At 37.9% G+C, this 14572-nt stretch overlaps 1 protein-coding gene across 1 annotated transcript in view; it reads left to right on the forward strand.

Annotated features, from left to right (window-relative positions):
* Positions 1-1071: 1071 nt before the first annotated feature.
* Positions 1072-14572, forward strand: part of MCM9 (minichromosome maintenance 9 homologous recombination repair factor) — a 41477-nt gene continuing 27976 nt past the window's right edge. The window contains exons 1-7 of the mRNA XM_014060833.2: positions 1072-1142; positions 3120-3437; positions 4890-5206; positions 5884-5965; positions 7236-7436; positions 9116-9241; positions 11446-11565. Of these exons, the coding sequence (XP_013916308.2) occupies positions 3125-3437; positions 4890-5206; positions 5884-5965; positions 7236-7436; positions 9116-9241; positions 11446-11565 (1159 nt within the window). The 5' untranslated portion in view covers positions 1072-1142; positions 3120-3124. The remainder of the gene's footprint in view (positions 1143-3119; positions 3438-4889; positions 5207-5883; positions 5966-7235; positions 7437-9115; positions 9242-11445; positions 11566-14572) is intronic.

Raw genomic sequence — 14572 nt, forward strand, 5'->3', positions numbered from 1 at the left:
AGACACAATTCCCTTCAGACATAGAAAAATGTTCAGCTCTTCTAACTCTAGGGCCGCATGTGTGTTTATTAACTGATACCAACTCAGTAGGAACCCTAAAGATAGTTGATACAAAAAAGTAAAATACTGGTACATGAGGATCATTGCTGGTATTTCCAAAACAGGATTCAAGTATTAACCTTCCTGAGGACTTCCCATCACACTTAATTTCGCGTTTTCTTTCTCTTGTGTCTTAATCTGAGGACAAAGCTCTCTTCCACTATAGTACTTTTGGTATGTTTGTGCTTTCTAGACTAGGGGTCTCCAACCTTGGCAACTTTAAGACTTATGAACTTCAACTCCCAGAGTTTCTCAGCCAGTTTTGCTGAGAAGTCCATAAATCTTAAAGTTGCCAAGGTTGGAAACCCCTGGTCTAGACAGCGATTCCTGGAATAAGCCCCTGCGATTTTCTTGGCAAGATTTCAGAAGCCACTTTGCTTTTTCCTAGTTCTGAAAATGACCGGCTCAAGGAAGACGAGAACTCACGGTTTCCGGCCTACACCGAATTTTACTGCTCAAAGAAATAATACAGATAAGAACAGATTGGGGGGGGGGGGGGGAACAGCCACGGATAATTAATTTCTGCTTTTTTCCGGTCTGCAAGAGAAACAACTCTTCCCCCCCCCCCCAATTCCGGTGCCTTCACGTTGTCTAACTGGAGGACAGCTTCAATTCCCACTCTCCAATTTTAAAGTTCAATATTGCAGCCCACCTGCTCCATCTCACGCCTATTCACGGAGTAGCAATTTATTACAACCCAGTCAAAAAAGTGAAGTCCCGAGGACGGAGCCGGCAAGCCTGCTTCGATTTTTCTTCGAAGGGCTTCATTTACTCAGCGAGGCCTGATCACCGCCAATCGTCGTCGTCGTCCCCCCCGCAATCCTCGCCCCAGGGGCAGCACAGACAGATCCAGCAACCCAAAAGGGGAATCGCCCGCCCTTTCCCCGCCTGTCATCAAGCGGCGAAGCCGGAGGAGAGGAGCCAATCTTCGCCGGTCCCGCCTCCTCCTTCTCCTCCTCCTGCCGGCTGGTTCCTGGCGCTCGTTTTTGCCGCCAGACGGGTAAAAGGTTTTCCCGCCAGCCCTAAGCTTCGCCTTGCGGATGGTAAGTGGCGTGGAGTGACGGAGAAACGTCCCGCTCCGGGGAGTTCGCGCTGCTCCTCTTTTGCAGCGCGGCCCCCCTATTTCTCCTTCACCGACCCGGGTAAGCCCGCCGGCGTGAAACTTGAGGGGCAAACTTCGCCTGCCTCTTAATTGAGCCGCTCGGAGCTTGCCCGCCCCTCCTTCAGCCCCGCCCTCGTCACTTCTGATTCTCCAACAGGGTTTTCTACAATAACGGTAGCACCTAGATGTGTAGACCGCTTCACAGTGCTTTTACAGCCCTCTCTAAGTGATTTACACAGTCAGCATATTTCTTCCAGCAATCCCTAGCCCTTATTTTATCCATCTCGCAAGAATGGAGGGGAGAGGTTGGGGGGGGGGGGAGAAGTATCTTTGAGCTCAGAAGGCTAAATTGGAGCGAAAGAACCTTCACTTGCGCCAAATGCAGCCTTGGACTCTCTCTCACACACACACAAACACTCACTCAATCACTCACCTGAAGATTGAACTATACAAATCTGGGGAGAAGCAAAAATATTTTGAGACACGATGCTGCCCTACCTTTTCTAAATGTTTACATCAAATTCTTATTTATTTAGTTGTTCTATACTTTGCTGCATTCAGGACTATTCTCAGAATATTTTTTTTTACCAGTTTGGTAGGTCTCCTTTTCTGGATTTCCTGGAAAATACCTGTTTTCTCTTCATTTGGTTTTAAATATGCCTGGCATAATATAAGTAGCTGGTTAGATCGGTAATTATAAAGCACTAAAATGAGTACATTTAATAAAAAAAAAATGTTGCAGGTTGATTACCCAAAAATTGAAGTGAAAAGGGAGACAACAGGGAACAGAGATAAACAAAAACTGGATCTGAAATTGCAGTTAATCTAACAATCTGTTTTTCTGCTTCTGTTGGCCAGATCATTGTGGAAGGCTTGATACAATAATTAATATAGCTCTGTAGCTACTTAATGCTCATAAGAATGCTCAGGAATCTTTTTATGAAGTTACGATTGAAATCACACCAAAAGCAACAGTTGGAGCTACCCTGTATTTGGCTAATTCTTGAGGAGTAAGAGGAAATTTTTCTGTTCACTGTTTCACATATATATTTTTTCTGCAAATTAGGAATGTTTCCAATATTTTGATATATTTTCTCTGTTAACAAGAAATGTTTTTTTTTCCTACTCTGGAGTTACTGCTCTGTTGTACTGTTTCTTATGAAACTGTTCAACGCTTTAAAAACCAGAAATGTAAAAAATAGCTTTTAAAAATTGAAGGTCTTCCAGACTAGATTTCTCTTATAGAATCACATCACTACACAGAATTTTACAGGAGATCCAGCTCTTAATAATAATTCATTCATAGTTCCCCCAATTCTGTTATTTATTTTATCTAAATAAATTCGGCAAGAATGATAAGGTGTAAGACCTTTCCTTGGTTACCATCAGGAGCTATTAATCTGGAAGCACCCTTTTTCAAAGAGAAGAAAGCTTTTTTTTACTGTGACCCTGAGATCGAATAAGTTCTGCTCTTCTGTACACGAATAAACATTGTTTGAAAGTACTAACATGCCAACTGAACCCAAAATGAGTTGACTCCTCATCTGCTATAGTATGTTTATCTTTGATTATTATTTATTTGTACAGATTTTGCATTTGTTAGCTATTCTGAGTCAAATTTGTAAGCCATATATACATACATACATACATACATACATACATACATACATACATACACACACATACATACACACACACACACATACATACATACAGTGTATGAACATAAGTATTATTGAAATGTGCTGGCAAGGAGATAATAAAAAGATTTTATCCAAGAAAGGAAGCAAAATAGAGAGCAAGGATTCAGGGGAAGAGTTGAAATATAATTATGAAGCAAATTAGTTTGATGCAATGCGCTAGAAGCATAATTTAATTAAGTTAGTTTAATACTGTTTTGTATCTCTTCTAATTATAGGATTCATGATGGTTTTAACTACAGAGCAAATAAACCTGATTGGACAAGTATTTGAATCATATATTCTGGCATATCACCAAAATGACGTCTTGCAGATTTTAAGGGAAAAAGATGATGATGCCCATTACCCAGTTATTGTTGATGCATTGACACTTTTTGAAACCAACATGGAAATTGGTGAATATTTTAATGCCTTCCCCAATGAAGTGCTTCCCATTTTTGATAATGCATTGCGTAGAACAGCTGCGACAGTTTGTCAGTCAGCTTCCCAAGCCCAGGAATTCATCATTAAACAGAATCTCCATGCCAGAGTATCAGGTAAATTGCATTTCTTGTGATACATAAAAATCTTGGTTAGTTTTGTAAAAAGTTTCTGTGGATTATGTAAATATACTTTTATAGCAGGACTCTGCTTTTCATTAAGATAGCCTTATTGCACATGCCAAACTTGAACAATAACTTTCATAATTTCCAATTAATATTGGTAGCTGAGGATAATTGGAACAATTTTTAGCCAGAAAAGGCTGACTTACAGAATTCAAATCCAAGAGCAAAACTGCTGACTAGACTACAGAATTGAGAATAGGGACCAAGATGCTTTTTCTTGGTCCTTTCTCAAGAGGTTTGGGGTGGTTTATGGAAATTCTGCACACACACACACGCTGATGCACACACACTGTCTTCTTTTTCTTCTTTCAGTGGTAATTTTCAGTATACTTCCCCAGTTCTAAGCTTTTTTATTTATATATCTATATCTTTATATCTACAGTACCATTGATGGCATGCTCTTTTTCCAGTTTCAGTTCAGTGATTTAATTTCTTTCCTTCACAACAGTCAACACTTTCCTAGTCAACCTTCATATCTCTTATAATTTGTTAAACAAATTGGATGGACGGACAGATAGACAAACAAGGCACACAGACAAATAGTTATAAAAAAAATATCCACACTGCTTATATTTTATTTCTAGATTCCAAATTCTTGTTTGAAGGGGTTTTTTTTTGCAAGAGAGGCTGGTAGTTCTTTGAAACAGTGTATCTCTTTTTTCTCTTGACATGATTAACCCCTGTTTTAAAATAGGTCACATAGCTTAAGCCAATTAATAGAGGGGAAAGGATATTACAGGGAAAATATGGGAAACAAAATTCCACTTTTAATTTTATAAAGAGTATAATCTATTTGAATCTATAGAAATATAAGGTCGCCTCAAAAAGGAGCAGGAGTTCTGATGGAATATTTTTTTTGTTTTAAAAAATCTGTTTTATGAAGTAATTTTAGATGATTTAACCCACTAAAAATTATATATTGTGTCTATTGTTTTTATATGATAGCAAGTTCCTTTCTGATGCTGAGTCTCTTTAATGTTTGCTGTTGAAGTTTTGAGTAGGAACACTAAAATATTGTTAGGTGGTGTTTCTAAAATTTTTGACAAATATATCCTTAAATAAGGGATACATAAAAAACGATCAGCAAACTTCTTCAACATCTGATTAGATATTGAGTTTACAGATTATATAAATCCATTATTTTTTCATTTGGTTTTAGCTTAGCATGCTATGTGTAGCCAGCCTCTTTAGTTTTAAATGATCGTTTAAATCTTAGCATGTTATCCAAAGAAAGTACTTGGTCTCCTGTATTTGGCCATCCACACTTAGATGAAATGTGTGAACCAAGAATTCCTGAGGCCAAGTTGCTAAATCAAAATTAAAAGTTAGTGGAAACTGCCAATGAAATAATCTCTCTTTGTTGTTTGATTGTTGTTTCAACAGGTTTACCTGTGTGCCCAGAACTAACGAGAGACCACATCCCAAAGACTAGAGACGTAGGGCATTTCTTGTCAGTCACTGGCACTGTTATTCGGACCAGCCTAGTGAAAGTCCTGGAATTTGAGCGGGATTACATGTGCAATAAATGCAAGCACATCTTTGTGGTCAAGGCTGACTTTGAACAATATTATGCCTTCTGTCGTCCATCAACCTGCCCTGGGAAAGAAGGTTGCACCTCCTCAAAGTTCACTTGTCTCTCTGGAACATCCTGTGCTCCCAGTAGATGCAAAGACTATCAAGAGATAAAGATTCAAGAGCAGGTTGTAAAAAAAAGTATTCACACAGATTTGGTTGGCTATACATTTCTTGAGGGATTTACTGGGTAAATGGTAGAAGCCATGTAAGATCCTTTCTCCGTGTTACTGTTGCCTTTTCCATTATGTGAAAAATGTTTCATAGGGAACTTAGCTGATGGAAGTGTAAAGTCAGATCTAGGGTTCCTTTTGTCCCCCTTTTGCTATATTCTTGTATCCCATAAATATACTTTTAAATCTTTTAAAAGAATCAAATGTTTTAAAGCAGATTTGTAGGAGTATAATGTGAAAGGATTGCATTCTAGTTATTCTTCCAGAGGGCAAGCATGCTTCTAATTGCAGTGTAAATGCAAGGGCATCTGCTTCTGAATCAATCATTCAATTTTTATTAGAGTCACAGACCAACATTGGAATCTGATTCTGAAGAAACTTATATAAGATAGACTCTAATGGAAATTTAGATCAAATGAAAACAGATTTCTAAACAGTTGCTTGTCTAAATACCCACAGGGTGATCACTATTTATTTCTAGTTCATCATACCTTCTGTAAAATTGGACTCATAGCCAATACAGTTGGCCACTGGTTCTCATCTGGTAACATACATAAATTTAGTTGTAGTCCTTGAAACTTGTAAGTATTTGCTAATCTTACAATAAAATAAATACATTTTATGTTGTCCAGGCTCAAAGGCTTTCTGTTGGAAATATTCCCCGTTCTATGATGGTGGTCCTTGAAGATGATTTAGTTGACGGTTGCAAATCTGGTGAGTTCTATGACATATTCTTTTGGAAAATAACTTCATTTTAGGCATTCATACTTAAAGAAGAATTCAAATTAACATTTTAAACATGTTCTTCTCTACTAGTAATGTTCAGGTCATGTTGTTTCATTGTTGTTACAATTTTATTGATTGTATAACATGAAATGCCATTGTCTTAGATCAAAACTTCAAATTATATGATGATTGATATTTAAAATTTCCAAGTCTCAAAAAAACTATTCGTCAATAATGGACACATTGCAATACACACTCTTCTATGCCAACACCTTTCCACAGAATTTGAGCTGATGTGTTCAAAATACTGTTCCCCGTTAACAATCTTTATTTTTTATGTTTTAATATAAATTTAAAAGAAAATAAAAATTTAATTGCATGCAAATATGTGGGGTGGGTGGGGGGAATGGAGTGTAGATTCCTCTAGGTGTTTACTTTCTTGTTAACATTTTCCTGCAATTAATTTTTTAAACAGTCCAATAGCCAGAGCTCTCTGGATTTACAATAAGCACATACACTCCCTAAGAGAGAAAATACAATTTGTGTTAAAACATATCCAATAAAATAAAATACAAAAAACATTACACAAGTTAGGCAAGCTGGTCATCACCAAATATAATTAAAAGCTGATGGTAGCATGCTAACATAGGGATCATTTGGGATTCTCTGGGAAGTGTTGCATAAATAGTGCTACCACCTTGTAAACATCCTCTTCACCTCCTTTGGTATGGAGAGACTCCTCAGAAGATAGTAAGGTCTGGGTACATACATACAAGAGAAGGCACTCTCCTTCAGTTCGTCCAAAACAGGTTTCAAAGTAACTGCTTTGTAATTTCCTCAATTCCTTCTCTATCTCCTTTTAAAGATTTGAGTGATATTGGCCTTTTTTCTAATCCTTGTGGAAGGATTCCTGTCTTTTGTGAGAAGTAGCATATATGGTGATCAAAAAAGTTTTTGAATTCCTTTAGAATCCTGGAATGTCTAGAAAACTATAGCCAGTTAGAATAAACAATAATATGCTAAATTAACATAGGGATTAGCAAGATATACGAGACCATTATGTTCCCAAATGCAAATAATTACGTGAGTTGATGTTTTGACTTGACACAATGGCATTTCACATTGTAACATCAGTATAATTATAATAATAGCAATGAAACAATATGACATGTACATTACAGACAGGCAAAGCTTCTATACTATGGGTGCCGAATTTTTATGACAGTTCTTGGTGTTTGTTTGTTTTTGTCTTCCTTAGGTGATGACATTACAGTTTATGGAGTAGTGATGCAAAGATGGAAGCCTTTTCACCAGGATTCCCGCTGTGATGTAGAGATTGTTTTAAAGGCCAATTATATTCAAGTCAATAATGAGCAAATTACGGGCATCACAATTGATGAGGATGTTCGCAAAGAATTTAAAGATTTTTGGGAAAGACACAGGAATGACCCTTTAGCAGGTTTGGGAAAAAATAAAAACATTTGTACTGACAGCTTGCTTTTGAAATGCACCAATTTTATCCTTTATAATCAAATTGTATTCCACACTCTCTAAAATCTATGAGAAAAAGGGATAAGAATAGTAATTTTTAACAAAAAGAATGGTGGCTTAAATTAGCTTTAACTAGCTTAAAGCATGCAGTCTTAAATTTTAACCTTGCTATGTGTATTAGGTTGATGTATAAAGAGACATCAAACAGCAACCTTCTTCAATTTAGTACGCTATAGATTCATTGAACTGCAGCTTCCTTTATTAGTTGCACTAGACAAGAATGATGGAAATTGTAGTCTTGGAATGCCTTAGACTGGGGGAAGATGCCGTACCATGTACTGCTGTTGTGGAATTGAGATGCTAGCTTGAGCATAGATAGAATGCAAATAGCCTTGTTTATTGCTTTTTCATAGTTGTAATCAAAGAAACAGAAGACAGATGCTGGCATTTGTGTATATATGATCAATACATTTTTATATATTATTTCTCCCACCTAAAATTCTATGTATCTTCCTAAATTGCATGTTGAGTTGTAGAAGTTCCAGTTCATTTCACTGGAGACACCTATTCCATTATCCAACTAAATGAAGAAAGGAAGCTTTTGTTGATGTAACAATTCTGCACCTGGAGTAAAACTCTTAAGGACCAATAATAATCTCTGGAATCTTTCTTAGAATCCTTAATTCTACCCTTTTAGAATATTAAGCTTTACCCAATGTGTTATCTGCCACATGTTTTCAACTACTTTTCATTATTATTAAATTCCTATGCTGCCCACTTCACTGGAATCCAGTTCATTAGACCACGTTAAGGTAAAATGTGGTTAGGAATGATGGGAGTTGTCATTCTAAACATCTGGAAATAACGATTCAATAAATCAGTGAATAAACTGAAAGAAAAAAACACTTTCTCACTGTTATCTTTGTCAAATTATCCATAAAAAGCATTGGATCTAGAGGTTTATTTTTACTATAACTGAGTCAAAATGAAATTTAAAGACACTCCAGTGATTTCTAAACCATCTATATAAATGCTAAGATGAATTAGGCATGGTTAGTATTTGGATGGGACACCCGAGATTACAATATTGTCTAGATTGAGAAACTGAAAAAGTGTTGTAGAAGGAAACAGTGGCAATGTTGCCTTGAAAATTATATAGATGTTCGAAAAATCAGCAAGATCGCTGGAAATCAAGAGACTTTACTGATCATTTTTCAGTTTAAACCAAGCATAATAAATAGAGTAATAGATGGGATTGTATGTATGTCACAGAAAGATATATGTGTGTGTGTGTGTGTGTGTGTGTGTGTGTGTGTGTGTGTATATGTATATATGTATGTATATATATATATATATATATATATATATATATATATATATATATATATATATATATATATATATATATATATATATATATATATATATATATATATATATATATATATATATATATATATAATGTATTTGTGCTGATAAATAAAGGGAGACTAGTATAGATCTATTTCAAGGTATTTAGCTCTCATCAGCTAGCCATACCCTTACTGGGAATCGAACCTGTGCTGTATTGCATCTTAGGCAGATGTGTTAACCACTAAGCCACAGAGCTCGACTCCTTATATATATATATTATTCTTTTCTTTGCAGGGAGAAATGAAATTTTAGCAAGCTTGTGTCCTCAGATTTTTGGATTATATCTTGTGAAACTGGCTGTAGCTATGGTGCTCGCGGGAGGGGTACAGAGAACAGATAATACCGGCACTCGGGTTAGAGGTTGGTATACAATATTCTCTTCCTTCTTATTCCCACACCGTAATAGAACTCTTTTCTTTCTCTCTCTCCTTGTTAAACAGTGGCCTGAAAAATAGTTTTAAACTTAAGACTAGTTTTCTTCATTGTGTACATTCTTGGGGAACTAAATAAGTTAAAGATTCTATTTTATGTTTTGACAAGGCATAGGAATAATAATGCATACCGGCAGAATCAAGAATATATATACAAAATGCATATGTTGCCCTCCTTTTTTTTGCCCTAACCAAATTTGCATCTCTTATTTAATATTGCACCTTAACTTTACCCAAAGCAAATTTTTGCATTTAAAATTAATATCCATAAATATCATATTGTTGAAAAATTGTTATTGTTATGTCTCTGTGTATGTTTAATCTGAACAATATTTTAGGCATAGTTAATGCCATAGTCTGAATTTCATTTATAATGAAATCCAAAATATCTTTAGATCTTGAAAAAATAAAACTCTTTGTGATATCTTAATACATAAGTTTCTCCCCTTAAATTGACAAAAGAATGATGACCTCATGGTAGACATCTTTAAAAAATGCAAGAGGTTAAAAATGTCTGAAACAGAAGAAAGTGCTCAACAGGGATTCTTCTGTACATAATGCTAAAGATACATAATATAGTTTGAATTTTAAATATACTATTCCATAGGACAAGGTCCCACTTGTTTGAAAACTTTTAGAGTATTTAGCTGTTAAAGGTAAAGCTATACATTTTTATCACTACTTTAAAATTAACGATATATTCAAATAATATTCAAACAGAGAAAATATTAATCAGTTTCAATCATTTGTAATCAAAGGAGCAGCTTTTTTTATCTCAAACTAGAGTGTTTGTTTAAATTGGTTATGATAAACTTTCGGCCAGTTTTTATTTTATTTCATTCCTTTGATATTGAATGCCTGAATTACTGCTTACAAGAAGGTACATTATCTGCCTCTTGATTCTCAAAGGGTTTTGTTAATATGTCTATAAACATAAATTTAAATTTAAAAACTTATCTTTGAAATAATGGTATCATTTCTGTCAGGGGTGGGTTCCTCCCAGTTCGCACCGGTTTGCACGAACCGGTTCATGGGTGAACCCGGAAGTAATTAACTTCCGGGAACGCCGGTACCGGTCCTGGCCCGTCGCTGCAAAGCGCCCTTTTGCCAGCGCGTCGCAGCTCACTTGCTCATTCCCCCGCCCATCCGCAGCTCGCTCCCCCGCCCACCCACACTACGCCCAGCCTGCCGCTCACTGATTGGCTGGAATCCAGCGGTCTGGAGGCGAAGCGAAGCTTTTTTTGCGCTTGACCTCCATTTGAAAATTCCCTTCGGCCCTCGCTTGCTGCTTCCCCCTCAGGTAAGCAACAAAGCCCAAGCAGTGGGACTCGGGAGGCTTCGGGTGGGTGACGGGTGGCGGGCGGCGGCCCAGCTTTCGTGAGGGAAGGCCTCCAGGCTTTCACTCACGAAAGTTGCGGGCTCGCATCCAGCTCGCGGCCGAAGCTGGGTGGGGGGTGGCGGTAGCGGCGGCAGCGGCGGTAGCAGCGGCGGTAGCAGCTGAAGTGGGGGGTGGCGGCCTAGCTTTCGCGAGGGAAGGCCTCCAGGCCTTCCCTTGCAAAAGCCACGGGCTCGCGTGCACTACGCGGGCGGCGTTAGCGGCAGCGGCGGTGGCGGCATTAGCATGGGTGGCAAGCCACGCCCACAAAGGAGGCCACGCCCGCCGAGTAGGTTCAAACAAATTTTGAAACCCACCCCTGATTTCTGTGTAGGTGTAGAATATCCAGAACGGCTTTTTGGAAATTAAGGTTCTTTTCTGAATAAGAGATGTTTTTGTCAACTCTTTTGTTTGTTTTTGTACCTGGCCATTTAGAAATGATTGTCAGCAAATGTTTTTGCAAAGTATCAAAAGGATGGACAATTCTGTCATTTTAATCACAGTTTTACATTTGCCTTTTCCCATATTACGATTAAATTAAATTAATTAAATTAAAAATGTACGTATTAGTGTTCAGTAAGATCATGCAGTTATCTGCATGAAGAAGAAAAGGTGATTCATCTAAATAAACTTCCATGGTTTCCCTATGAATTATAGACTACATGTGGGGTTATATTTCTGCATTTTATATTTCTTCAATACAATTCTCTCTAAAATTTGGTCTGTAGAAAACTTGGGCATCTTTACTCTACCTCCAGGTGAATCACATCTTTTATTGGTTGGAGACCCCGGTACTGGTAAATCTCAATTTCTGAAATATGCAGCAAAGATTACTCCACGATCTGTACTTACAGCAGGAATTGGATCTACTAGTGCAGGTAAATAACGCTGCGTGGGTATCAATTTTTAGAAAATGGGTAAGGGCCTCAGTGGCGCAGTGATTAGAATGAAGTACTGCAGGTTATTTCAGGTTACTGACTGCAATTTGGCAGATTGAATCTCACCAGGCTCAAGGTTGACTCAGCCTTCCATCCTTCCAAGGTCGGTAAAATGAGGACCCAAATTGTTGGGGACAATATACTCACTCAGTAAATCACTTGTAGAGGGCAATAAAGCACTGTGAAGCGATATACAAGTCTAAGTGCTATTGCTATTGCTAAAAGCCAAATTTCCCAAATTCTCCACTAATATGTAGCCTTTCACAGACTAGTACAGGCAATCTGCTTGTCTTACTGTTGACAATCACAGTTGTCCCTGATCACATTTCTTCCTGCTATGGTTCATGCCCCCACCGGTGCTTCATAACTTCCCTCTTTTTTACCATCACCCATATGATGTTGCTAGATCTCCAAAACCCTTGCTTAGCTTCCTCCACATTCAGCAAGCCCAGATATTCCTGTGATCTAATATGTCATCTCTTGTTCCACGGTTGGCTGCAAATGCTATGATAGAGAAAGAAGCTGGTGCTGATGGCAGGCAAAAGTGCAGCTCTAGGCAGTTTTTTTTCCCCCCATGCAGAAGAAAACCGTTCCTATTTCAGTGATTTATGTTTGGGGAGGCAGATGACAAAGGATGCTCCTTGAATTATATTTGAATTGTAATGTGTGACAGATGTGCCCAGTCCAATAATGCATCTTCAAGTTAGCTTGTAATTAAGGAGTGATTCTGTGCATAATCATTATAGCACTATTTGGTAGCTCAGGAAGAGAACTTTCATTTCTAAACAAGAGAGAGCAACTCATGTACTTTAGCCTCTTTTTTGCAGTGCCTTCAATTTTCCAGTTCACCAACCCTGAGTTAACAATGGCAGAGTTTTTCTCTGATAAATGTGTTCACACATCTTAATATATTTAAAAAACCCAAATACAAGAACAGTGGGAGAAACATATCAAAGTATCATCATCCTGCCTCTGTAGCCCTCACGGGCAGAATAATGGATAGATATATCCAAGGCAAAATTCTCCAAAGTAAAGAGGGGGGTCGGGTGGATTCAGGCAGCAGAAATTAGGAGACACTGGAAATGCACTGCTGCTCAGAAAGAATTAAGAGTATGTGCTGATCAGATTCATTATAAATCAGTAGTTTTACTTAGGAGGTGGTAGCCTTCCCAATGGATTTTATAAGCATCATCAAATAATCTGTCAAAGTTTGGAAACTACATGCAGAGCTTCTTTTCCACTGACTGCTCCTAGGAATTCCCACTAAAAAACAGAGTTGAAGTTCACCCAAGTTGAAGATTTTGGTTTGGGGAAGGACAATCTAGGGATAATGGGGGTAAATGGTGGGATTTTTCTTTTGAAAGTTAGTCTCACTTGGTAATTTCTAATAGCTGATATGTGAACAGAAGAAACTGCTAAGCTCCATTGTTTTTTCCATTTTCCTTTAGAGGGATGGATATGGTCTTCATATAGTCAAACAACAAAGAATGAAGGTGAAGTTCAATACAGAAATTGTTGGTTGCCTAGCAGACAAGGGTCTTTGTACCCAAACCATAATCTTAAAAGATATGGATAAATGCATCAAAAGTCAGGTGTGTAATTCTAAGACCCTTATGTTAAAAGTAATTCTCCCTTGGTGCCAAAAAGAAGGGAAAATCCTGGTACTTGAAGATGAGATGGAGCAGTGGTGGGTTGCAGGTGGTACGCCCCAGTATGGGCGTACCGGAGCCTGCCCAGAATACCGGGTACTGTTCCGGTATGGTGCTCCAGAGTGCCTGCCCGCCCTTGCTCCTTACCTGTCTTTAAAGTCTTATGCGCATGGCACATACAGCACCTGTGCGATACTCCACTGAGCAGCTGGAGCATCGCGGAGGCGTCGCTGAACAGTAAGACACATGTGCGTGTTGCACCCGTTCATGTAGACAATACCGGGCCCATTCCAACTGTACCGGTTGGAACAAGATCCAAAACCCATCACTGAGATGGAGGCTCAGAAAGGGACATTGTAATTTAGGATATGTTCCCAATGATAAACTCTTGAAATTGCCTGAATTGCTGAATGTTTTGGGAGTAGATTATGCAAAATCCTACGTCCTCTAACATACCTCTTAGTAGATAGTTATTTAAAAGGATGGAGAGCTGACTAAACCTATGTGGCTATCTAGGAATGCAAGCTCCTAGTTCAGTAAGCACCAAAGTCCCCTGCAGAATAATAGCTTGTGCAACTGATGTTAACCTAGACTTCATTATCAGAGTTGATTATGTCAACTGACCAATTCTTGAGCTGATTACTAAATGATTAATTCTTGACAATCAGCTCAGGAATTGGTCAGTTTGATATATTCCTTCCCTCTTCCTAAACATTTTTATTGAAACTAGGGGATGCTAACTTTTCTGATATTTCTGAGATATTTAACAGCGAAGAAATTAATATACGTACTGAAAATGCTGTTTCACATACTAACATTTTCACGTCTTTAAAATTCCTACTTAAATCATTAAGTCTTATTTCCACATTAAAGCCAAAATTCATTTTCTTCCCATCTTACTTTGCACAGCCACCTTCATATATCAATTTTAATCTTAGTAGTTGCTCGCTGAATTCCAGTAGTGGCGTGATAAGCTATATGGCACTTCCCTTTTCACATTGCTAAACTTTATAGCAGAGTAAGCTGCATGGAAAATCATGAGATGTATGGCAGACCCAGTGATACTGAATCCTGAGCTTCAGATACAACAATTCATATCAAATGTAGCCATTTTGAATCTTAACTTTCCTTTGGCCTTGTCCCCTCTTAGGTTTTCACCTGGAAAACACATGACATGCCTTGCAACCTTTGTTGGAATATTAAATAACAACAAAAAGCTAAAAAGAACAGAAAGTTGAGTCCCAGACCAGAAATCTGGCCATCTCCAGACTCACGTCTGTTCTTGTGTAGAGATTCCA

The sequence above is a fragment of the Thamnophis sirtalis genome, unplaced genomic scaffold (assembly GCF_051295495.1).
Source record: "Thamnophis sirtalis isolate CommonGarterSnake01/CBP01778 unplaced genomic scaffold, rThaSir2_p1.2 scaffold_6, whole genome shotgun sequence".
NCBI classification, from domain to species: domain Eukaryota; kingdom Metazoa; phylum Chordata; class Lepidosauria; order Squamata; family Natricidae; genus Thamnophis; species Thamnophis sirtalis.